The sequence below is a fragment of the Macaca nemestrina genome, chromosome 2, assembly GCF_043159975.1.
Source record: "Macaca nemestrina isolate mMacNem1 chromosome 2, mMacNem.hap1, whole genome shotgun sequence".
NCBI lineage: Eukaryota > Metazoa > Chordata > Mammalia > Primates > Cercopithecidae > Macaca > Macaca nemestrina.
Window position 1 is genome coordinate 87,558,036 of NC_092126.1, and position 25,229 is coordinate 87,583,264.

General features: G+C 36.3%; 1 protein-coding gene across 9 annotated transcripts in view; it reads left to right on the forward strand.

Moving 5' to 3' along the window:
- Positions 1-25,229, forward strand: part of LOC105489997 (N-acetylated alpha-linked acidic dipeptidase like 2) — a 1,462,458-nt gene that overhangs the window by 318,571 nt on the left and 1,118,658 nt on the right. For all 9 annotated transcript variants that reach the window (XM_071091264.1, XM_071091263.1, XM_071091268.1 and 6 more), the window contains one exon: positions 10,232-10,340. In XM_071091264.1, the coding sequence (XP_070947365.1) occupies positions 10,261-10,340 (80 nt within the window). In that variant the 5' untranslated portion in view covers positions 10,232-10,260. Of the gene's footprint in view, positions 1-10,231; positions 10,341-25,229 lie in introns of those variants that run through there.

The following is a 25,229-nucleotide window of genomic DNA, read 5'->3' on the forward strand; positions in this document are numbered from 1 at the left end:
TGAATAATATTCCATTGTATGGATGTATAACCCTTTACTTATCCATTCACCTCTAAGACATCTTGGTTGCTTCTAGGTTTTGGCAATTATTAATAAAGATGCTATAAACATCTATGTTCAGATTTTAATGTGGACTTAAGTTTTTACTCCTTTGGATAAATACCAAGGAGCATGATTTCTGGATCAAAGCAATTGTTGGGGTGTGAATTGTCCCCAAGAAGCCACAGAAAACATCAAGGGAATATGAACGTATAATAAGCCTTTAAAAGGAATAGTAACTCTCGAATTTGAAAGGACACTGATAGTTGGAAGGAATGGAAAAAGTTATGTATTAGGATACACATTGAGAAGCTGGAAATTATATTCCAATAATGCTATTAAAATAGTAATACCTAGCCTTTTTGTAACTACTTACTAAAGCATAGTGAGGCTAAGTAAGGTGCACCAGTACACACAGCTAATAAGTATTAGGGCAAGCATTTGAACCCAGATAGTCTCTCACCAGTGTACTTGAAAGCATTTTTCATGAGTTACTTGATTTTTAGTCCTCAATATAACCCCATAAAATGGTGATTTATGTATTTTTTTCCTATTTCACATATGAGGAAATAAGCCTAAAGTTTAACTTGCTCAAAGCCACAGAGCTCATCATACCGGAGCTAGGACTGAAACCCAGATCAATCAGATTATGACTTACATTTATGGTCTTTTTAAGTTACTCAACTGAGAGGCAATTATCCTTGAAACCACAGACATGAGTTTATATTTATGGAGAGCTGATGGAGCTGGCATTGAAAATATGAAATCCAGAAAAGCATAGTAGTCCATTGTTTTACTAATAACTCGTTGGACTGCCTTATCAAGATCAAGAACTTGACATATAGCACAAAGCCTAGAAGGCTAACGCTAAGTAACCGTTAGTGGACTGAAATTGCAAAGGAAGAGCCAGGGTTCCTTTAACTTGGATGAGAATACCATTTATTTCCATAGTCAATCTTATTAATCAGCTGACTTATTTTTAGAGTATATTAGTAAATGAATCATGTTCTAAGAATCTGTGTAATGTCACCTGGCCTTTCTAACATTTTCTAGACTAACACCCTGATGTCTCCTATCGGACTAGTTACCATGCACACTGGTGGCCATTACTAAGAATGATGTCTCACCATACTGAGGCTTACTATCTAATAGATTCTGTGGTTTACCAGTATTAAGTGATTAATACTTAGAAAAGGTCTAGGAGGCAGATGCTATTGTAATCTCTCCTCATTTTTCAAATGTGAAAACTGAGACATGTTGAGACTAAGCAACTTGCTTAAGGACACACCGTTAGTAAGTAGCAAGGCCAGACTTTTGAGTCCAGGTAGACTGGGTTGGATTTAAGTGATTAATGAATACAATACTACTACATCTCAGGGCCATAAACCCTGGAAAAGATAGTTTCCAGAGGAGAGGTATTTATTATTCATTCATTTAGTATTTATTGATTATATACTTTGTGTTACACATCATGCTAGGGCATTGTTGGGTAATTAAATATGATCTTAACTAGGCAAATTTTACAAAGGTATATCTTTACAAAGATATACCTTTGTAAAATATTTCTTTGAATTTAATATTTTGAGTGGACTATTCAAGAGTAGGACTTACCTCTTAATTATTTTATCCCATCATTCCTCTTGTTTTGAAAAACATAAAAAGGATGAGTTGATATGATAATAATAGTAGCATAATAACCTCCAGAGCATTTTTATCTTTTCATTATTTTTTAATGTATATGAAATCATGACAATTATATATGCAAAAAATGAATAAAAGAAAACAGATAGTTCATTTAGTACATCCCACTAGTATTGAATAATTCCCTATGGCATTTGGCAAAGACAGGCTCTTGTCTAATTTTAAATGACTCAATTGAAGCATCTGCTAGAGGTTGATTCTAGAGGACTTTATATGAAAGGCTTATAACATTTGGCCTAATTTTCCACTCCTTAAAATTTCAGAGCATTACCCTTAATTACAGTCTGTAACCTTCTTAGCCTTTACTGACTCCTTGTTTCATGCTATTTAGTGACTTACTATCCTTCTAAGTAGGTATTATGTTTCCCCACTATTAATTATTTCTGGGTGAAACATTTTTATCTTTACATGGGTTGGTTGTAACCCTATAAAAATATCATTGTGTATTCTTCCTCTTTGAATTTGTTCTGTATTATGTGTGTGTCAATTTATATATTAATTAATTTGTGGGTTAAATTTGTGAATTTTAAGTTTTTGTATCAGAAATCTAACAGATCATCTGAACAGTGGCCAGTCATTTGCTAAATTCATGGGGTAACACCCAGGCCCATATTTTTCATTTATGCTATTACACAGCATGTCCGAACACTTTTCTTATATTCTGTAGATATATGTCAAAATAAAAGAACTTTTAAAAGAGTATTGAATAAAATGTTTATATAAATTTTAGGCATATGAAATTTATGTGTGAAATTTCTATAGAGAACTAATGGATATATTATTTTGTAGAAAAGTAACTTTTTTAAGACTCGGAAATAATGTGAAGTTTCTAGAGGCTGTCAGTCAATAGTTTATTCTTATTGACTGACATATTTTTTTAACCTTTATGTAGAGACTCTTCAATAGGTTAAATAATTTTACTGTTTGTTTCTTGAAATAGCTGCCTAGCTTATACCATTAAAATATAAAACACTGAGGCAAGAGTCTTTTAAGAAGTAGCTTTTTTATGCTTTCCACTTATCAATAACTTTCCATTATTTTTGGTACATTACAATCCTTTCATATCATAGACAAAGCTGCTGGTGTTAGTCTGTATTTTAGAGAAAAACAATGAGGAAGTGAGAATTGATCATAAAGTTTGAACATAATTATTTTCTGAGGCCGGGCGCGGTGGCTCAAGCCTGTAATCCCAGCACTTTGGGAGGCCGAGACGGGCGGATCACGAGGTCAGGAGATCGAGACCATCCTGGCGAACACGGTGAAACCCCGTCTCTACTAAAAAAAATACAAAAAACTAGCCGGGCGAGGTGGCGGGCGCCTGTAGTCCCAGCTACACAGGAGGCTGAGGCAGGAGAAGGGCGTAAACCCGGGAGGCGGAGCTTGCAGTGAGCTGAGATCCGGCCACGGCGCTCCAGCCCCGGCGACAGAGCGAGACTCCGTCTCAAAAAAAAAAAAAAAAAAAAAATTATTTTCTGAAAATTATATATATTATAACATAATTATAAATTTTTTTCATAGGGAGTGCTAGCTAGTTATTACCATGCAAAAGGCTTGGTGGTGATTATTCCTATTTCTACCTACACACTATCATGAAAAGTGCTACCCACACACTATCATGGAAAGGCAACATTTATGACTTTGAGCTGGGGATATGCATGTTGGAACAAATTCTTGATTATCAGAGGCCCATACTGAGCTGCAGTGCTGCTTCTCCTGTGTCCCTGCTGAGAAGCATTGTGCAAAGGTTTGTCTTGACAGGCAGTCCGATAAAAATCGGAGCTTATCTGCTATATTGCTTTGATATTTCAATCTATTTTTGGGTAGGTTTTACACTTTGGCACTTGGTATATTGTCTTTCCTTTGGGTATGCAGCTGGTGGCATTTTGGCATTTACTAAAAGTGCTATAGCAATTCCCACATCAAGAGAATCCTGTTCCTTCATGTTCTTGCAGAATAAATGCAAGGTGTCTTATTTTAGGATGGGTGAAATGTAATTAATATATTTTCATAACTTAGTATATCTTTAAAGGAAATGGATCTGCCGTAGCCAGGCCAAGTCATCATGGTCAGGTGTTAATAAATGTTTCGCTGTTTAATCCAGTGATTCTCAAATTTTAGTGTGAATTGGAATCAGTTGGAGGGCTGCTAAAAACACATTGCTGGGCCCTATCTCAAGAATTTCTGATCTGTAGTCTGGAATGGTGGCTAAGATTTAGAATTTCTAACAAATTTCAATGTGATGCTTATACTGCTAGTCTAAAAACCACCTTTAAGACCCACTGGGTTTTATAACATTATCCAACCACAACGCTTAAGAATGAGACTAGGCCAAGAAAATCTGGGACCCGCACTGGAAAACCACTGATCTCATCTACTAGTTGGCAAACTTATTTTGTAGTAGACCAGAGAGTAAATATTTTAGGTTTGTGGGCCAAATGGCCTCAACTTATTGTTATAGCAGGAAAGCAGCCATAAACAATACATAAATGTATGGTCGTGGTTGTGTCCCATTGAAATTGTATTTATAAAAACAGGCATCAGGCCAAATTTGGCTGATAGACCATAGTTTGCCAATCCCTGATCTAAAAGAGACTTGTATCTTTTCTCACAAACCATGTGTATCTTATATATTAACTAGCAATGTTCCCAACTTAGAACTATGATCTGTGGAGGATATATAAGAAGTATAAATCTGATTTTTTGACTCTCTTTAGGATAGTAGAGTTCAGTGTAATATAGTCTTGACACAGTTTGAGAGAAATGAAATGCTTAGGCTGGAATAGATTTTATGAGATAAGCGAATCATGGAAAATAAGTCGAAACTAGGCAAGAGAGCAGAACAAATATCTCAGAAAGGACAAGAGAAAAGATGTGAAGAGAGTACACAGTACATTTTTGAAGGGACGGCGAGGATATCCATTATATGAAAAGGATTGTAGAAATCTATAGAAATGTTGAGTCACAAATATCATTTGTTAACATTTATTGTGCATATTCTATATTTTAACACAATGATAGATCCTGAGGACACAGCTAACATAGTCCTTGCCTTCAAGAGGCTCAGAGGTGGATCAAAATATTAAAGGATCTCAAAACCTTATACGAGTATTTGAAGTTGATATGCTTAACTTATGGTGGGTTTTCAAGAAATGTTTAATTAAAAATGAAATTTATAGGCCGGGCGCGGTGGCTCAAGCCTGTAATCCCAGCACTTTGGGAGGCCGAGACGGGCGGATCACGAGGTCAGGAGATCGAGACCATCCTGGCTAACCTGGTGAAATGAAAAAACTAGCCGGACAAGGTGGCAGGCGCCTGTAGTCCCAGCTACTCGGGAGGCTGAGGCAGGAGAATGGCATAAACCCGGGAGGCAGAGCTTGCAGTGAGCTGAGATCCAGCCACTGCACTCCACTCTGGGTGACAGAGCGAAACTCTGTTTCAAAAAAAAAAAAAAAAGAAATTTATGTGATTAAAAATAGGGAATTTTTATTAGTTATTGATCAGTAAAGTATCTTGAAAAAGACTGTTTTAGAAAAAGGAGATAACCATCCTGTATAAGTTAATAGAATGGTAACCATAAAAAATGTCTATTAATAATATTCTATTAATCCCACAGAAATTTTGCTAAGTCGGACATAGCATGTGTTGCATTGGGGTTTTTCTTTTATATGTGGTGCTTAGGAAAATCCAAAATACACGTATTAATATGTGTATATTAAGCCACTCTCAGAATTAAAGACAATTTCCAAAGAATTATACCATTTTGTCCTTCTAATATGAGAATATACCAATTAAAAGTCTCTGTATAGAGAAAAAACATCTTCCACAGTTGAGTGGCTTTTTATTTATGAGATTTTATTGTTAAAAATTGTATGTATGATCTGGTTGGAGTTTACTATGAAATAAAACATCCAGTGGGAGCTAGTGGTAAATGTTGGTGTGACACTTAAGTGAGATAATCATTAAGTTTCTTCTAGTCTCAGTATTCCGATTTTAGGTAGTGCTTTGTGGACCTTTTGGTCCACAAAGTTAAAAGAACTAATTCAGACAAGTTTTTCTGCAACCTGAGGAAAAAAAATCACATCTTTAACAATGCATTTCAATATAAGATACTAGAGTTCATTTCATTTAGTAAAGAGAATCCTTAATGTGGGGATAGGAAAAGCAAGGATCAAAGACATTATGTTAGACAAGATGACATAGGACTTTTCATCTATCTACCTCAATCTGTAGGGTTTGATTTTTAATCACATGCAGGAATGCAGATGGCAATATGCCATTTTAATCCAGTTAGATGCCAAGAGAAAGATTAGGAAAAGAGTTCCATGTGGCTTCGCATTTCTTGTGATTTGTAGCTTGAAGACTTCTTTGTGAACATGTCTCTGCTTTTTTTTGTTATGACTCCTTCTGTTACCGAAACACCAGGGGTTTGGTTTGGGTCCTGCTGCTTGCCACACAGAAAGTCAATTACTGACACAAGTTGTCATGGAAGAAGGATTGAATGGGGTGCTGCAGCTGAGGAAATGGGAGATCAGTCTCAAATCCATCTCTCTGACCTACTAAAATTAGGGGTTTATGTAGCAGGGAAGAAATGTCACTATGTCTGGCAAAACAGGAACTTGGGAGGGTTAAGAGCAATCATGATGAATGAGGAGTCTGGCCTCACTTTCTGGATGTGGTGATCTGGTGAGTTTCAGTTATTTGATACTTTTTGAGAGGTCTGGTGGGGGGTCCTTTCCTGAAGGAGAAACTCAGCTAAAACAAATGTAAGCTTCAAGCTTTAAGACCAGAAAAGTCAATTTTTATATTTATCCAAAAATCCCCAAAACCTGTCTATGGGACTACTGGATTGGTTTCACTTCTTCATTTTTAGTGTTGAGGGAGGGCAGAAACCCACATTTGTACTAAAATTATCATTAATTTCTTGCATACCCTTACCCATGAATAGAATCTTGAGACACTTAAATATAAGCTGAGAATTAAGTAGTGACTTCCAATCCTCCTCATTCCTTACTTCTTCTATTCTCCACAAATGAGATAATATTAAATGTCCTGAATTATGTGTGTGTGTAGGCAGGTATGCACTTGTGTGTGTCCATACTAATGTGGTAATAGCATTCTTGAACTAAATACTTTATTTGAAGCTTGAGCTGCTATAGCAAAATCCCACAGACTGGGTGGATTAAGCAACAGAAATGTATTTCCCCCAGTTCTGGATACTGGGAAGTCCAAGATCAAAGTTCCAGCCAGTTTTCAAGGGCTGTCTTACAGATGGCCTCCTTGTTAAGTTCTTATATGGCAGTGAGAGAGAGAGTGTGCAAGCTCTCTGGTCTCTTCTTTTTAAATCACTAATCGTGAAAGGATCCATTTCCAAATATTGTAACACTGGAGATTAGGGCTTCAACATAGGAATTTTGGGAAAACACAAACATCTGGTCCATAACATTTGAGGATAGGTAAGTCTAGGATTCATTTAATTCATGTATTTACCTAGTTAGGTTATCCTTATTAAGAGGTTCTTTCTTTGTGAGAAAAGAGAGTTAGATGGCACTTCTAAATTGGTGAATCTACAAGATCTACCTTAAGCACCTTTTTCTCTAAAAGCAGAAGGAATTTAAGACAAAAATTCAGAATTATTATTTTATTATGTATTTTGGTAGTTGAGAAATTTATGACACATTATTTCTTATGTAAAGCTTAAGGAAGATGGAGGATACTGAAATGAGGGTGAAAACTAGGAGGAAGTTAACTTAATAGAAGGTTAAGAATTTTTTTCTAGTCCACAAGCTTGTACAATACTACAAGTTAATCTCGATAAAAGGAAATAATAGCTTATTTAGGGTTAAGTAATTTTGAAAGGAGAATAAGAACACTTTATAGCTTTCAAGTATCTCAAAACTAAGATAAAATATTACAATAAAGACGGTGAAGCACAAATAAGTAGCTTCATAATTCATAGCATTATTACTTAGTATCACAGCCATTGCCAATATGAAATGTAGAATAACCAATCTTGGCATTAGAAGATATAAAAGGAAAAGACTCAATGTCTTAAAATAGTATATAATTATATCACTCATTTATTGAGCACCTAATACATGCTGGGCAATGTGTGAGGCACATTACATACCATGTCTCTAATTCTCACAGTAGTTCTGCAAGTTTCCTGTTTTCATTCTAATTTTGAGGTGAAGTAATTGAGACTTAGATTCAGAAATTATCCAAGGCCATACAGATATGAAGAACAAAGTTTTCAGTCCTAGATATGCTCTTTCTAATACACATCTCTTCCTGTGTTTAATCGTTTTTTCCCAAAGAGATACTAAGTTACTTCCTTTCCAGTTATGTATTTTCTGTTTCATCTTTTTGTTGTTGTTGTTATTTGTTTTTGAAGCAGGATCTCACTATGTCACCCAGGCTGGTGTGCAATGGTGGAATCACAGGTCACTGCAACCTCCACCTCACAGGCTCAAGTGATCCTACCATCTCAGCCTCCCAAGTAGCTGGGACCACAGGCATACACCATCATGCCCAGCTAATTTTTAATTTTTATTTTTTGTAGACACAGGGTCCCATGGTTACAGGATCCTTACGGTGATGCTTTTCTGTTTGGAAACCTCTGTGGCCAGCAGCACCTTTGCTCAAGTTTTGCTTGGGCCCACTGGGCTTGTTCTGCCCACTAGGCCTTGCAGGCTGCGCTTGGCTCACACTACTGGCCTGGATCCCATGCCGGCCAAGGATGAACAGAGTGGTGAGGGATGTGTGAGTGAGCGAGCATGGGGTCTGGCCATGCACGCTGGCTGCAGTGGGGTGGGCAGCTCCAGGCACTGGCATGGATGCTGGCTCCCTGTGAGGCGGCAGCTGGACCAGGTGTACTGCAAGCAGCTTCCATGGCTGGCACTAGGGAACACAGTGATGCCTGGAAGCTTGGAGATACCAGGAACCTCAGAGCCCCAAATAGAGTGTCACAGCCCTGACTCAGGGAGTTCGTAGGTCTAGGAGGGCTACAGCTCTTCTCTCCTTTCTTCTTTCCTTCTTGTTGCCTGCAATGTGGCAAGGAAGGGGCATGCTTCAGCCCTGTTAGTGTTACAGCTCCTTTACCCCTCCCATTCAGTGGGTCCTGAGTTCTTGTCCTGTGTCCAGGTAGAATGAGGTATGAGGACAAATTGAGGGTGAGCGAGGTGAAGAGGAGTTTTATTGAGTGACAGAACAGCTCAGAGAAGACCCACATTGGGTAGCTCCTCTCCAAAGGCAGGGTGTCCCAACAAGTGTTCAGCTGTCAGCAGAGAGGAGACCCTGGAGTGGGTAGCTCCTCTCCGCAGCTGGTTGTCCAATTGTCTCTTCAGCTTTCAACAGAGAGGAGACCCTGGAGTTCCTCTCTGTAGGCAGGTTGTCCCGTCGTCTCCTTGAGGCTGGCTGAGTCCGGGGTTTTTATGGGCTTCAGCGGGGAGGAAGTGCATACTGATTGGCTCATGGGCGGCCTTTCGTGGGCCTGGAAAAAGCATTGTACTTCCTATTCTGGTCCATCAGCCCAGCCACCAGGCTTCAGGCAATCCTGGCTTGAAGGTGCAGTTTTACTGCGGACCCGTCTCTTTCCACCCAGGAGCCTATCTTCCCTTGTCACCCAGGCTGTTTGTGCTGTGGGTTCCCTGCAGTTCTATGCTGAGCTTCCCTCAGCCCCCTCTCAGGCTTCCTTCTGTGCTTGTTGGTGCCCAAAGTCTGGAGAGGGCCAAGGCAGCAGGGTGATTGTGTGTCAGTGCTGCCCCAAGCTTGGGAACACCAAGTTAGGTTGCTACAATGTTGTAACAGTGAGGCTCAGCCTCAACTTTGCTCCATAATCAAAGCATAGGCAGCAGGTACAGCTGTGCCTGGAATTGCGGGGGTGGGGGGGAGTGGTCCTGCCCTGCCAACTAAAGAAGGTGGAGATTCCACCTGTTCTTGACTCCTGCCACGCCAGGGAGCATGCAACCCTGGCCACATCTCCCCTACTGAAGCTAGTGTCATGGCAGCAGCCTCTCCAAATGGGCTGCCACTGCCAACACCACTGTATTCCCCAGGCAGGTCTCAGACCCCTGGGCTTAAGCAATTCTCCTGCCTTGGCCTCCCAAAATGCTTGGATTACAGGTGTGAGCCACTGTGCCTGGCCTGCTTTATCTTTAATTGTATTTAGTACTGTGTGGCACAAAGTAAGTGTGCAATTTATGCTTGCTGAATTAAGGTGCAAATGTAAACATGGAAAAATGAAAGCAAGGGAGAAAAGTATTTGTGTATTTGTGTATACATTTGTTGTTAAGATAAAATGGTATGCTTTAAAAATAAAAAGTCTATACATTGTTGACTTCCAAAAGAAATGAAAAATTTCTGTCTGCTTACAATAAAAGGAACTGATCAAGTTATGCTAAGAAGCATTAATCAAAGAACAAAATTAAAGAGACAATAGATAAATTATCTCATGCAGCTCCCAATTTAACTCTGGTTTTTGATTTATGAACAGGAAATGAGCTTTGACTATTAGGCACCTGGATGAAGAGCCCTGGGTTCAGATTGTCAGTCTCCTGTAACCTGAAGAAGCCCTCCAGTTGCACTAGGAACATTCAATTGAAGTAAGACCTAATTATTTTAATTAGATTGTAAGACTTTCATTCTTGAATCAACTTTTAATAAGGTGACTTGATGTATTTCCATAGTGTGCCAATAGCTGCTAATTTTGAAAAAAGAAGAATGCAAGCATTATTCTATGGCAAAGTTTTATGTATTCCAATTTTTATTCATCTTTTATTTCATGGGTTTAAGCCCATTTTCTTTGGATAGCATTATAAAAATATTTTAATTTCTGTGTGGCTGTTGAAATTGGTGCAGTATTCTTGTCTTGGTGTGTATCAATTCTCTGTCTGTAATTGTGAATGTTATAACTAATCAAATTAAGTCTTGTTTTTGGTTTAAGTCAGTCCAGTGATTTTTATTTAAAAATAACAACAATGCAGTTGATACAACATGGCTTGCATAACTTCTTTATTTCAAGTTCATATAGATTCGTTGACCTTTTGGAACGCTTCTCAGTACGTGACCATACATAGACTGTGAACTTCTGTTCATACATTATGGCTTAATATGTATAAAACTTTAGATGATGTGGATAATGGAAAGGCACAAAATAATAGCACAGAACCAAGAGCTGGAACATTTGAGCAGAGCCAGTATAACCACCAACACACTTCAGGAATATAGAAGAATCTTTTAACTTTTCTTAGTCATCCCTTGCTTTCAAATGTAAGAAGTTAGATTGAATAAGGGAAAGTTGACCAATTCCTGTGCCTTGGAGTGTCAGGCAAGTAATGCAGATTTATGAAGTGGCTGGGTGTGAGACAATAAAAACTGGTAGGCCTATGGGGAAAGAGACTGTACCTCTTAAAAAAGCCATTAAGATTCAAGTGTTTTAAAATGGTCAAAGAAATAAATTTGGGAGGAGCCCTGGAAAAGCGTAGAGGGAGGAGAAGGGTTGAATTTGGCCTTAAGATTGAATTAATTTCTAAGGTTATTTTCCACTCAAAATATGACTATAGAATTATGTTACTATGTAAACAGTTATAATATTGCCTAGCATTTGTTGAGCTCCATTTCTGTTACTTTCTAAGTAATTAAAACTAAATAAGTAAAAATTAAACAGTTTTGGCTTGCATTTCTCTGAATTTTACAGTACATTGGGGAAAAATGATTTTTTGACCATAAAATCCAATACTTACATGATGCATCGGTTTAATCTTTTTCTGAGGCTTAAAAAATTATTTATCTAGAATGAGAACTTCAAATCTAGGACTGCCATCCAAGAATAAAACTAGCCTGTAAATTACTGGTTAGCAGCTTATTTCTTAATTTGTATTTTCTTTTTATCAACATTCTAATGAAAATATTTCTTCATATGGGAAAAAATTAAATTGGTAGCTTAAAGAGATATATTTTCTAGCATAATATTCTAACTTCATCAACTCTTATACTTTTATTTTCCTTTATTTTCTTTTTTACAACAGTGGAATATATTCATTTTTTTTTTAACATTTTACTGCCTCTCAAACCTATATTTTACTATAAAATAAGTACATTTTATCAGATGGTAATGGCAATTAGGCAACAGGCTTAGTGGAAGATGGGAAGTTGGCCAAGACAGTATACTCTTAGAATCTTGTCTAATGTTTTGGCTCAGTTTTAATCAGAATTTATGTCTACAAGAAAATTGAACGAAGATTTTAGGGACTCACATCAGTTATTATAATGATAAAAATATAATTATTAGGAGCTAGGATCTCTATGGTTTCATTTGGGCCCTTCCATGTCTTCTTTTTTCTTACGTTTATTACTCATAGAGCTTTTCAGTTCATGATCGTATGTAGACAGATTTGAGTTACTTCAAGTATGATCATTTTGAGAATTGAATATATTATATAAAGCATGCAATGTCTTTTAGGTGGGTTTTTCTCTGTGTTAGTAGAAGCTGTTACTGACTTATATATTCCCAAAATAACATTTTAAGAGGCTTTTGCTTTGGATGTTATAGTCTAGCCATGTTGTAATGATTTTGAATAGTTGCTATCCAGTTCTTTGATAGCCAAGCCAACCAGAAGAACTTCAATATTAATGCCAAATTGATCAGAAGTGGTTACATCTATTTCTTGATTGACTTACATCATGTATTAGCTAAAAGTATTAGCTCTTTTTAAATAAACATTCATTCTGTCTTCCAAAGACTCCACACATTGTGAAAAATAAGAATAAACACATAAATGAAATGTTAGAAGTTAAAGTAAAGCTATTTAAGGAGGCTTTCTAGTGATGCCAACTTGTATCTTATTACCTTGTTTTATAAAAGCATTTTGTAAAAACAAAACAAAACAACTCAAAAAATACCAGTGTGATTTAAGAATTTTCTTTAAGAAATACATTCATAAGTTGATTTTCAATATTTTGTTAAAACATAATGCCTGTGGGCAAGGTGGACGTGTAAGCAGCAAACCTAATTTTTTTTTTTTTTAAATTGCCTTCTGAGGCTTAGAGAATTAAGGAATGCCTAACCCATTGAACCCATTGTTGAGCTCACTGATTCCCAACATGAAAGCAAAGTAACACAAGCATCTAGATTGAGTTAGTTAATTTTACCTTTCTTGTCTGTACTCCTTATTGGTGATTGTAAAACTAAAAAGCCTCAGACCTGAATTCCTTTCATGCTATGAAAAATCTTCTGATATCCACTTAACATAAGTTCACCTTTAGCATTTGACATTTATTAGTCATGGCTTTCAAATGAAGTGTTTAATTAAAATCAAAGTGCCGTTGTTTTTAATAATCCATAAAGAATGAGTAGGAATTAAATTTAGAAAAATATGACAGTGGCTTTAAGAGTACTGTAGCTCCTGTGTGAATATTGCAGTTGTCTGAAAAATTTCATAAAATACTCTTAATTATCAAAATCTAATTTAAAGTTTAATGAGGCAGTAAAGTTGAGCTATTCACAAAGAAACCAGAATAATAATGGTAAAAATTTAGCCATAACTAAGTATAATCTAAGCAAACATTTCTGGTCAATTAGCTTTCATTGTGCTAAACAGTGACAAACTACAAAGGTAATTAGAAATCACATATTAGTGAGTGTCTAGATGCTGGGGCTACTTGGAGCCATTTTATGCTGCCAGAGATATTCTACCACTTCTTGAATCTCTTTAAACTAGGGTAGATAAAATTATAGGAATTTTTATTTTTCATGAAAAAGTTCTCACTAAACTATCCAATAAATTTGATTTATGTCAGAATTTACTGTTTGCTGTTTTATTTTCCTTAAGAAGTAGACTTTGCTTTGGGTTCAAAACCAGTAAATAAATTAGAACAGTTAAATGGTCTAACAGTGATAATTCAATAGGAAAATAAAATCTGGTTTCATATGCAATCATATAGCACCCATGATCTGTACATTTCTGAACCAATGGATTTAAAAAAAGAGTCTTACTGATATTCTAAGTCCTATCCAATGGAGAAATACAGAAGAAAACTGATGGAAAATGTCTTGAGGTACTTTTCATATTGTCCTTAAGTTCATCCCTCCCTCAATGTAATTTTACCTAAATAATGTTTTCTGAATTGAATTCACTCATCATGAGATTGACTTTATTAGGAAGACTCAGTCTATTTGTTTAAAATGCATTTTGATAAAATTGTTGAAATATTTTTGGCTTCAGTTACATAATGCACTTAAATAATATAAAAAACAAACAACTTAATTAGCTAAAATAAATATTTAAATGTAATATACTATTTCAGGTAGAAATGGTAATTGTTGTATTATTATAACCTATCCTTGAAACTGAAATTATATTGTTCCTTTTTACATTTTTTAAGAATCTTGTGTCCCTCTCAGAGGGCAAGCTTGTAACAGTTTTCTTTCTAAAGATATAAAAGAAAAAATCAACATTCATATAGTGAATAAAAAGCCATAAAGAGCTAAATAATATTTTAAAGGGAAAAAACTCCAACTCATTAACTTTTTAGCTTTATATAAATTGTTAGCTGCCTTTTGCCTAATTTTGTAAGTTTTTGAAGGTCTTTGCATGTAGCTCTTGCAATAAATTTCAAAGATACCAACTTTTAATCATATTAATCAGTTTGACAGCAATTTATTTAGTACTTGATGCTGAAACCTATCTTTACACAAGTGGTTTCCATTTCCTTATATAACTAGAATAAATCTGTAATATTTCATTTGCAAATATGACATATGGTCTCTTATTAACTTACATGGAATGAATTTTATCCTTTTTGTGTATGAACTGCCTTCTTGTCCTTGGAACATGTTTTTATATTATTCTTTCCAAAAGAACTGTTTGTAAAATTGATTTTTTTAAAACTGAATGTTCACCTTTTAATTCAAAGTGGTACTGCTGTAAAACTCACTCTTATTTCTCTCTTTCATAATAAAATATTTCTACTATGGGTAACATACTAACATTTTAAACAAAACTCTTTAAAATTTCTCAAGGACCATTTAATAAAAATATTTAGGGTGAGTCTGTTATGTGTTAAGATACTATTTTAGGTAGTGGGAGAATGAAGATAAATATACTACCATACTTTTCCTCAGCATGTTCACTGTCTAGTGGGGGATACAAAACCATTACAATACAGAGTCATATTGTAATGGTAAATAACTGGGAATAAAAAAATTCTTAGGTAAGATGATTGTTTTTTTATTATTATTAGGTAAGATGATCAGTTTATTTCCAGCCCAGATGAGTCATGGGCTTCAGGTCAAATACTAGGGTGATCAGTTTTTTAGAGCCAACCTAGTACCTATCCATATCATGCCAGACCAAAAAAGTCAAAATATAAAAAAATGTATAATAAATAATCATATGCATATGCGATACTTTAACATTTAAAACACAAAAAAGAATATTTAGTGAAAGAATGTGTTATTTCATATTATTTACTTTTCTGTTACATAATTGCTACTATTTAAACAAAATTACAGTAGGATATTTAAAAGTGGCACCTATTAGTAATTAACAGGAGGACTAAACAAATGATATGTGTGAGAAAAATATAACAATATTTTAATGATGTTTCTGTTCTTTAATACATTTAAATATTTAAAACTTTTATTAGATACTTAAATTTTGTAGGGCATATTATGAATTTGTAAGATAGACAAATATGAGAATATAAAGCAAGAATGTAAATACAAAAGGACTAATATTTAATACAAAGTAACAATGATGTGTTTTTTTTTTTTTTTTCTATCTCATGATACAGTAGGATATTTTTACTCTTTGTGTTTCTCTGAACTGCCTGTAGCTTCTGGGTCGTGCTTTTTTTCTTCTATGTAATAGTAAAGGTGAATAGAGTCAAATATGTAATTCACTTTTATTTGTAGCTCTGTTCTTATCAAGCCCACATTCACTAATTCCTGGTACCAATCTGATGTGATAACATCAAAGTAAATATCCTATCAACGAAATAAGTTGACTACTTAGGATTTTGCTTCCTAGAAGTGGCAAATGTTTAGACTGGTTGGAATTAGAATCCAGATCTGTCTATCCACTTTGTATCTACAGTCTTCTCTCAGTAGACTAGCTGTTTCTCAACCAGGTCTTTTGTTTCTGTAAATTTATCATATGGACAATCCCTGTCTAAAATATCCATCATTTAAATGTCTCCAGAGCACGTTTTATACCATTGTAAGTTAAACCTCTCTGTTTATGAGAAAATAGTCTTAAAGCACACAAGTCATTTGAACTTGTAAAATCAAATTGGATTCCAAATAAAATAGTTTTGGTAAGTAAATAATGAGAAAGTGTTCTAACTTGGCTATACTTTTCTGGTAACAATTTTGCAGTTTTGAATCAGAATATGTGCTTTTGCCACAATTTAACCTCAAACAACTCAGATGTCATTAGTTCTTTTTTTTCTAGATTCCATTATTAAATATTTATTAAACTGTTTTAGAGAAACAGCATATAATGTCTATTTTATTTTAATATTTTTCTTCATTATTATCCTCAATGTATTTCCAAATTAGAATAGAATATTATTTTTACTTTCATACTCTGAAGGTGAATTATGACTGGCCAACGTTTTAACACCTTTTCTACCGCCAGTAATAAGAATAACCATCTTACAGGTACATGTCTAAGGAACATATATTTTTTCATTTCTATAAATTTAGAATCTAATCATGTGTTTCTGCACATTTTGAGGAAATTGAAAAATGTATAAAAGCTTTCATTATGTAATTCTCAATATCACAGGTAGACAAATCACTCCAGTTTTAGCCGTGTTGTATACAAGAAATGCAGGGTATTTAGCAGGAGATATTTTTTGCATTTTCTTTGGTCAGAAGTTTATATATTGATTAGGTTTGTCAAAATTTATACTCACACTGTCTGCCAAACATGCAGATAGATGAGTGTGGTAGGCAGAATAGTGGCCTCATAATGACGTTCAAGTTCTAATCCTTGGAACCTGTGAATATATTATGTTACATGACAAATGGAGATTAAGGTAGCAGATGGAATTAAAGTTGCTAATCAGATGACTATAAAATAGGAGATAATAGCCTGGATGATTCAGGTGGGCCCAATGTAATTATAGTGTCCCTTAAAGAGGGAAAGAGAAGACTTATGTCAAGGCGATGTGATATATGAGACTCAAGCAGCCATTGATTGCTCTGAAGATTAAGAAGGCCACTAGCATTACATAATGGTAAAGGGATCAATTCAACAAGAAGGGCTAACAATCCTAAATATATATGCACCCAACACAGGAGTACCCAGATTCATAAAACAAGTTCTTAGAGACCTACAAAGAGACTTAGACTCCCACACAAAATAGCAGGAGATTTTAACAGCTCACTGTCAATATTAGGCAGATCATTGAGACAGAAAATTAACAAGGATATTCAGAACTTGAACTCAGCTCTGGATCAAGTGGACCTGATAGATATCTACAGAACTCTCCACCGCAAAAACAACAGAATATACATTCTTCTCGGTGCCACATGGCACTTTCTCTAAAATTGGTCACATAATTGGAAGTAAAACACTCCTCAGCAAATGCAAAAGAACTGAAATCTGACAAATAATCTGTCCGACCACAGTGCAATCAATTTAGAAGTCAAGATTAAGAAACTCACTCAAAACCACACAACTACATGGAAACTGAACAGCCTGTCCCTGAATGACTCCTAGGTAAATAATGAAATTAAGGCAGACATAAATAAGTTCTTTGAAACCAATGAGAACAAAGATACAATGTACCAGAATCTCGGGGACACAGCTAAAGCAGTGTTAACAGGGAAATTTATAGCACTTAATACCCACATCAGAAAGCTAGAAAGATCTCAAATCACCACCCTAACATCGCAACTAAAAGAACTAGAGAATAAAGAGCAAACAAATCCAAAAGCTAGCAGAAGACAAGAAATTACTAAAATCAGAGTGGAACTGGAGGAGACAGAGACATGAAAAACCCTTCAAAAAATCAATGAATTCAGGAGCTGGTTTTTTGAAAAAATTAATAAAATAGATCACAAGCTAGACTAATAAAGAAGAAGGAAGAATCAAATAGACACAATAAAAAGTGATAAAGGGCATATCACCACTGACCACACAGAAGTACAAACAACCATCACAGAATACTATAGACACCTCTACACAAATAAACTAGAAGATCTAGATAAAACTGATAAATTCCTGGACACATACACCCTTCCAAGAGTAAACCAGGAGGGAGTCGAATCCCTGAATAGATCAATAAGTTCTGAAACTGAGGCAGTAATAAACAGCTTACCAACCAAAAAATCCCAGGACCAGATGGATTTGCAGCAGAATTCTACCAGAGGTACAAAGAGGAGCTGGTACCATTCCTTCTGAAACTATTCCAAACAACTGAATATGAGAGACTTCTTTTTAGCGTATCTTATGATGGCAGCAGCATCCTGACACCCAAACCTGGTAGAGATACAACAACAAAAAGAAAACCTCAGGCCATTATCCCTGATGAACATTGATGTGAAAATACTCAGTAAAATACAGGCAAACTGAATCCAGCAGTGCATCAAAAAGCTTATCCGTCAACTTCACCCCTGGGATGCAAGGCTGGTTCAACATATGCAAATTAATAAACATAAGTCATAACAGAAACAGAACTAAAGACAAAAACCACATAATTATCTCAAAGGCCTTTGATAAAATTCAACCTCCCTTCATGTTAAAAACTCTCAATAAACTAGATATTGATGGAACATATCTCAAAATAATAAGAGTCATTTATGACTAACCCACAACCAATATCATACTGAATGGGCAAAAGCTGGAAGCATTCCCCTTGAAAACCAGCACCAGACAAGGATGCCCTCTCTTACCACTCCTATTCAACATAGTATTGGAAGTACTGGCCAGCACAATCAGGTAAGAGAAGGAAATAAAGGGTATTCAAATAGAAAGAAAGGAAGTTGAATTGTCTCTGTTTGCAGATGACCTTATCTTATATCTAGAAAATCCCATTGTTTCAGCACAGGAAACTGGTCTTAAGCTGATAAGCAACTTCAACAAAGTCTCAGGATACAAAATCAATGTACCCAAATCACAAGCATTCTTATACACCAACAATAAACAAGCAAAGAACCAAATCATGAATGAACTCCCATTCACAATTGCTACAAAGAGAATAAAATACCTAGGAATATGGCTAACAAGGGATGTCAAGGATGTCTTCAAGGAGTACTACAAACCACTGCTCAAGTAATTAAAAGAGAACACAAACAAATGAAAAAACATTCCATGCTCATGGGTAAGAAGAATCAATATTGTGAAAATGGACATACTGCACAAAGTAATTTATAGATTCAATGCTATTCCCATTAAACTACTATTGACTTTCTTCATAGAATTAGAAAAAAAAAAAAGTTTTAAAATTTATATAAAACCAAAAAAGAGTTGGTATAGCTAAGACAATCGTAAGCAAAAAGAACAGAGCTGGAGGTAGCACAGTACCTGACTTCAAACTGTACTACAAGGCTACAATAACCAAAGCAGCATGAAACTGGTATAAAAGCCACATAGACCAATGGAACAAAATACAGATCTCAGAAATAAGGCCACCCATCTACAACGCTTTGATCTTTGACAAATCTGACAAAAACAAGCAAAGGGAAAGGATTCCCCATTTAATAAATGGTGCTGGGAAAACTGGCTAGCCATATGCAGAAAACAGAAATTGGACCCTTACAGTTTATACAAAAATTAACTTAAGATGGGTTAAAGACTTAAGTGTAAAACCTAAAACTATAAAAACCCTACAAGAAATCTAGGCAGTACCATTTAGGACACAGCATGGGCAAAGATTTCATGAGAAAAACAACAGAAGCAATTGCAACAAAAGCGAAAATTGACAAATAGGATCTAATTAAACTAAAGCACTTCTGCATTGCAAACAAAACTATCATCAGAATGAAAAGAAAACCTACAGAATGAGAGAAAAGTTTTGCGATCTATCCATCTAACAAAAGCCTAATATCCAGAATCTACAAGGAACGTAAACAAATTTACAAGAAAAGACCAAACAACCCGAATTGAGTGTGGGCAAAGGACATGAACACACACTTCTCAAGGAATACATTTATGTGGCCAAAAAACATATGAAGAAAAGCTCTACATCACTGTTCATCAGAGAAATGCAAATCAATACCACAGTGAGATAACATCTCATGCCAGTCAGAATGGTGATTATTAGAAAGTCCAGGCCGGGCGCGGTGGCTCAAGCCTGTAATCCCAGCACTTTGGGAAGCCGAGACGGGCGGATCACGAGGTCAGGAGATCGAGACCATCCTGGCTAACACGGTGAAACCCCGTCTCTACTAAAAAATACAAAAAACTAGCCGGGCGAGGTGGCGGGCACCTGTAGTCCCAGCTACTCGGGAGGCTGAGGCAGGAGAATGGCGTAAATCCGCGAGGCGGAGCTTGCAGTGAGCTGAGATCCGGCCACTGCACTCCAGCCCGGACGACAGAGCCAGACTCCGTCTCAAAAAAAAAAAAAAGAAAGTCGAGACCAGCCTTATCAACATAGTGAAACCCTGTCTCTACTAAAAGTATAAAAATTATCCAGATGTGGTGGTGTGTGCCTGTAATCCCAGCTACTCAGGAGGCTGAGGCAGGAGAATCGCTTGAACCTGCATCTGGGAGGTAGAGGTTGCAATGAGCCGAGATTGGGCCATTGCACTCCAGCCTGGGCAACAGACTGAGACTCCATCTCAAAAAAAAAAAAAAAAAAAAAAAAAAAAAAAGTCAAGAAACAACAGATGCTGGTGAGGCTGTGGAGAAATAGGAACACATTTACACTGTTGGTGGGAATGTAAATTAGTTCAACCATTGTGGAAGACAGTGTGGTGATTCCTCAAAGATTTTGAACCAGGAATACCATTTAACCTAGCAATTCCATTATAGGGTATATAATATTCCCAAAAAATGTTAAATCATTCTATTATAAAGATACATGCATGTGCATGTTCATTTTCATTGCAGCACTATTCACAACAGCAAAGACATAGACTCAACCCAAATGCCCAACAATGATGCATTGGATGAAGAAAATGTGGCACATGTACACCATTGAATACTATGTAGCCTCGAAAGGGAACAAGGGCATGTCCTTTGCAAGGACATGGATGGAGCTGGAAGCCATTGTCCTCAGCAAACTAACGCAGGAACAGAAAACCAAACACCACATGTTCTCACTTATAAGTGGGAACCCAACAATGAAAACAAGTGGACACAGCGAGGGGAACAACACACACCTGGGCCTGTCATGGGGGTTGGAGGAGGGAGAGCATCAGGATAAATGACTAATGCATGCAGGGCATAATACCTAGGTGATGGGTTGGTAGGTGCAGCAAACCGTTATGGCACATGGTTACCTATGTAAAGAACCTGTACGTCCTGCACATGTATCCTAGAACTTAAAAATAAATTACATTTTTTTTTTTTTTAAAGGAGGCCACTAGAAGGTGGCCTCTACAAGCTAGAAAGTCAAAAAAAAAAAAAACAATTCTCACCCTGGATGCTCTAGAAAGGAACTTAGCTCTTCTGATATCTTTCTTTTTAGCCTTGACACCTTGGTTTTAACCAAGTGAGATCCATTTCAAACCTCTGAACCCCAGGACTGTAAGAGAATAAATTCATGTTGTTTTAAGCCACTACATTTGTGGCGATTTGTTACAGTAGCACCAGGAAACTAATACAATGAGCAAGTCTAGTTATTCTTTGGAAAGATGCCAGCATTGTTTTGTCTTTTCTGTAGTTTCATAAAATGTTGCAAAAATCTAGAAGATGATACAAAACTCAATCTTGATATCAGAGCCCCTAAGAACGAGGGGGAGCATTTTTTCATTATTGAGATATCCCTTGATATAGTGTAAAAAGCATGATTGTTAACAAGGTTTGACTAAATCAGGTCTACATTGCAATAAGCCAACACATCTATTACCAAAATTTTCTTATTTGCTTTCCTACATGGTTGTAACCCCTGAATTAGTAAATGCAACTTTATTCATTTTTATTAAAAATAAGTGGAGTGTAGCATGCATATTTGTTCTTAAGGTATGCCCATAAACTACTTCATTGGCTGTTTTCAAAAATATTGGTGTCTTCGATGGAAATAATAATAATAAACAACCTTTGGCTAATTTGGAAAACTTGCCTGTTTCATCCAGGACTTGTAACATTTAGTCTCCCTGTATGCTTTCACATCCCCTCTTCCACCATGCCTAATCCCAATTTCCTCTCTGCCTATTGTGTAGGATGCTTTGTTGTGGTTATTTGCCTCTCTAAACCAGTTACATGTATCTTTCCATATGTCATTAAAATAATACAGTTGCTTGGGTGATGCTAACATCTGTTTTGTAATCATTTTCATTTTCATTATTTGAACTCTTAAAAAACATAGCCACAATATTCACAATGTTAAACTAGCATTACCTCAAGACAAAGCACATAGTAAATCCACAGGCAATGTCTAAAATGATTGTTAATGCTTATGATTAGAATGCACTTAGTTGAATACATAAATCACATCATTCACAATGATGCAACAATGGATTTTCCATTTCTAAGAACTGCAAATTATGGTTGCCAATGATAGTAGTTAGGGGAAAAAACAGCAAAAAAGTGGATAATCTATGACATATTCATTTGAAGCTAAGTAAAATAGAATGTTGCTTTTAGCCTCCACACTTGGGCTGTCATATGGGTTTTGCAATTTTCCCTTAAGGTTCTGCATCCATTGCTGAAAATTGTAATATTTTTCATTTTGAGGCTGGGTTTCCCAGGATGTAGGAATGTTAGTGCTAAGATCTGGACAATGCCATATAATCCTCATCCTTAGACTGGTAGATAGCTTTAGATATAATTGGCACTCAACATACCTAAGACATAATTTTCTTTCCCATATCTCTGCTTAAAATATATTTTCTGTCTTGCCATAGTGCACTAAGTTGATCAAACCAGAAACATAGCAATCATTATATTAATGTCTCTTTCTCTAAACCCCTTTTCCAGAAATTCATGAAGTCCTATGAAATTTTTTAAATTCTTTTTTAGTTTTCATTTTATTTTCTGAACATGGACTGCCTTCCCTTCTTTCCACCATGTCTCCAGTCTTTCCAGTTTTTGCCCAAGCTAAAGCAGTAATTACTATTGTTAGTTTTATATGCATCTTTAAGGACATACATGCAAATACAGACTTTTAAAATTTTGTCCCACTTGACAATAATCACTGCTATTTATAAAAGACAAGAATGGGCACTATATAGTAGTAAGAGATCTTTAGCAACTCTAAATTTTATCTGAGCAAATATTGCCAGCCTGTTGTCCTAAAGTTAGGAAAATTACCTTGGATTAGGTCCTGGTTCTGCTATTTGGATGTAGCTTCCCAGTTGTTGTGCACCATCGATCTTGGCTTTATTCTCTTGAAGGATATTTCATTTCTCTTCTCCTTCTCCCTTTTTTTTTTTTTTTTTTTTTTTTGAGACAGACTCCTGCTCTGTTGCCCGGGCTGGTGTGCAGTGGTGCGATCTCCGCTTACTGTAACTTCCATCTCCCGGGGGGTTCAAGTGATTCTCCTGCTTCAGTCTCCTGAGTAGCTGGGATTCAAGGCGTGCACCACCATACCTGGCTAATTTTTGTATTTTTAGTAGAGACAGGGTTTCACCATGTTGGCCAGGCTGGTCTCGAACTCCTGACCTCTGGTGATCCACCTCGGCCTCTCAAAATGCTGGGATTACAGGTGTGAGCCACCTCGCCTGGCCTATTATTCTTCTTAATTACTTAAATAAAGCATTGAAAAGTATCCACTTGTTGCTGTCTTGGCAGCTTTGTCAATCTACTTCCTGACAATAGCAAGTTAGGAGCTTAGAGATTGTTCCTATATCTCATACAGCTTCAGTCACTTTGCAAATATAGCTCTCTCAAAACCTTTGTTTTTTCCTCAGTATGTTTGATTCCAGTCAGCCCCATATTCCAATTGTATGCATATACTCACATATATATTCTATGAGTACAATTATATTTTTATGTTGTCTTCAATTAGTAATAATTGTACCTCTTCCTTTCTATAATATATAATTTTTAAATCTTATTTATTTGTTTTTGGCTGGTATCTCCAGGAGAGTGTCAAATAATAGTGACGATAGTGTACTTTTGCCTTATTTCTGGTTTTGTTGGCAGTGCTTCTAGTGTTGCCCCATTAAGCACAATAGCAAATTTTGGGCTAATCCAGATATGTTATCATGCTGCTATAAAGACACATGCACACGTATGTTCATTGCGGCACTATTCACAATAGTAAAGACTTGGAATCAACCCAAATGTCCATCAGTGGCAGACTGGATTAAGAAAATGTGGCATATATACATCATGGAATACTATGCAGCCATAAAAAAGGATGAGTTTGTATCCTTTGTAGGGACACAGATGCAGCTGGAAACCATCATTCTCAGCAAACTATCGCAAGAACAGAAAACCAAACACCGTATGTTCTCATTCATAGGTGGGAACTGAACAATGAGATCACTTGGACTCGGGAAGGGGAACATCACACACCGGGGCCTATCATGGAGAGGGGGGAGTGGGGAGGGATTGCATTGGGAGTTATACCTGATGTAAATGATGAGTTGATGGGTGCTGATGAGTTGATGGGTGCAGCACAGCAACATGGCACAAGTATACATATGTAACAAACCTGCACGTTATGCACATGTACCCTAGAACTTAAAGTATAATAATAAAAACAAATAAAAAAAAAAAGAAAGAAACAGTAGATGCTGGCGAGGCTGTGGAGAAATAGGAGTGCTTTTACACTGTTGATGGGAATGTAAATTATTTCAACCATTGTGTAAGATGGTATGGCAATTCCACAAGGATGTAGAACCTGAAATACCATTTGACCCAGCAATCTCATTACTGGGTATACACCCAAAGGAATAGAAATCTCTCTAATGTAAAGACACATGCACATTTAGTTTATTGCAGTACTATTTACAATAGCAAAGACATGGAATCAATCAAATGCCCGTTGATGATAGACTGGGTAAAGCATATGTGGTACATATACACCATGGAATACTACACAACCATTAAAAAGGAATGAGCTCATATCTTTCGCAAGGACATGGATGAAGCTGAAAGCCATTACCCTCAGCAAACAGAACATCATCTTCAGCAAACAGGAATAGAAAACCAAACACCAGATGTTCTCACTCGTAAGTGGGGGTTGATCAATGAGAACACATGGACATAGGGAGGGGAACAACACACACCAGGGCCTGTTTGGGGTGGGGGGCGAAGGGAGGGACCTAAGAGGATGGATCAATAGATGCAGCAAACCACCATGGCACACGTATACCTATGTAACAAACCTGCACATTCTGCACGTGTATCCTGGAACTTAAAGTAAAATTA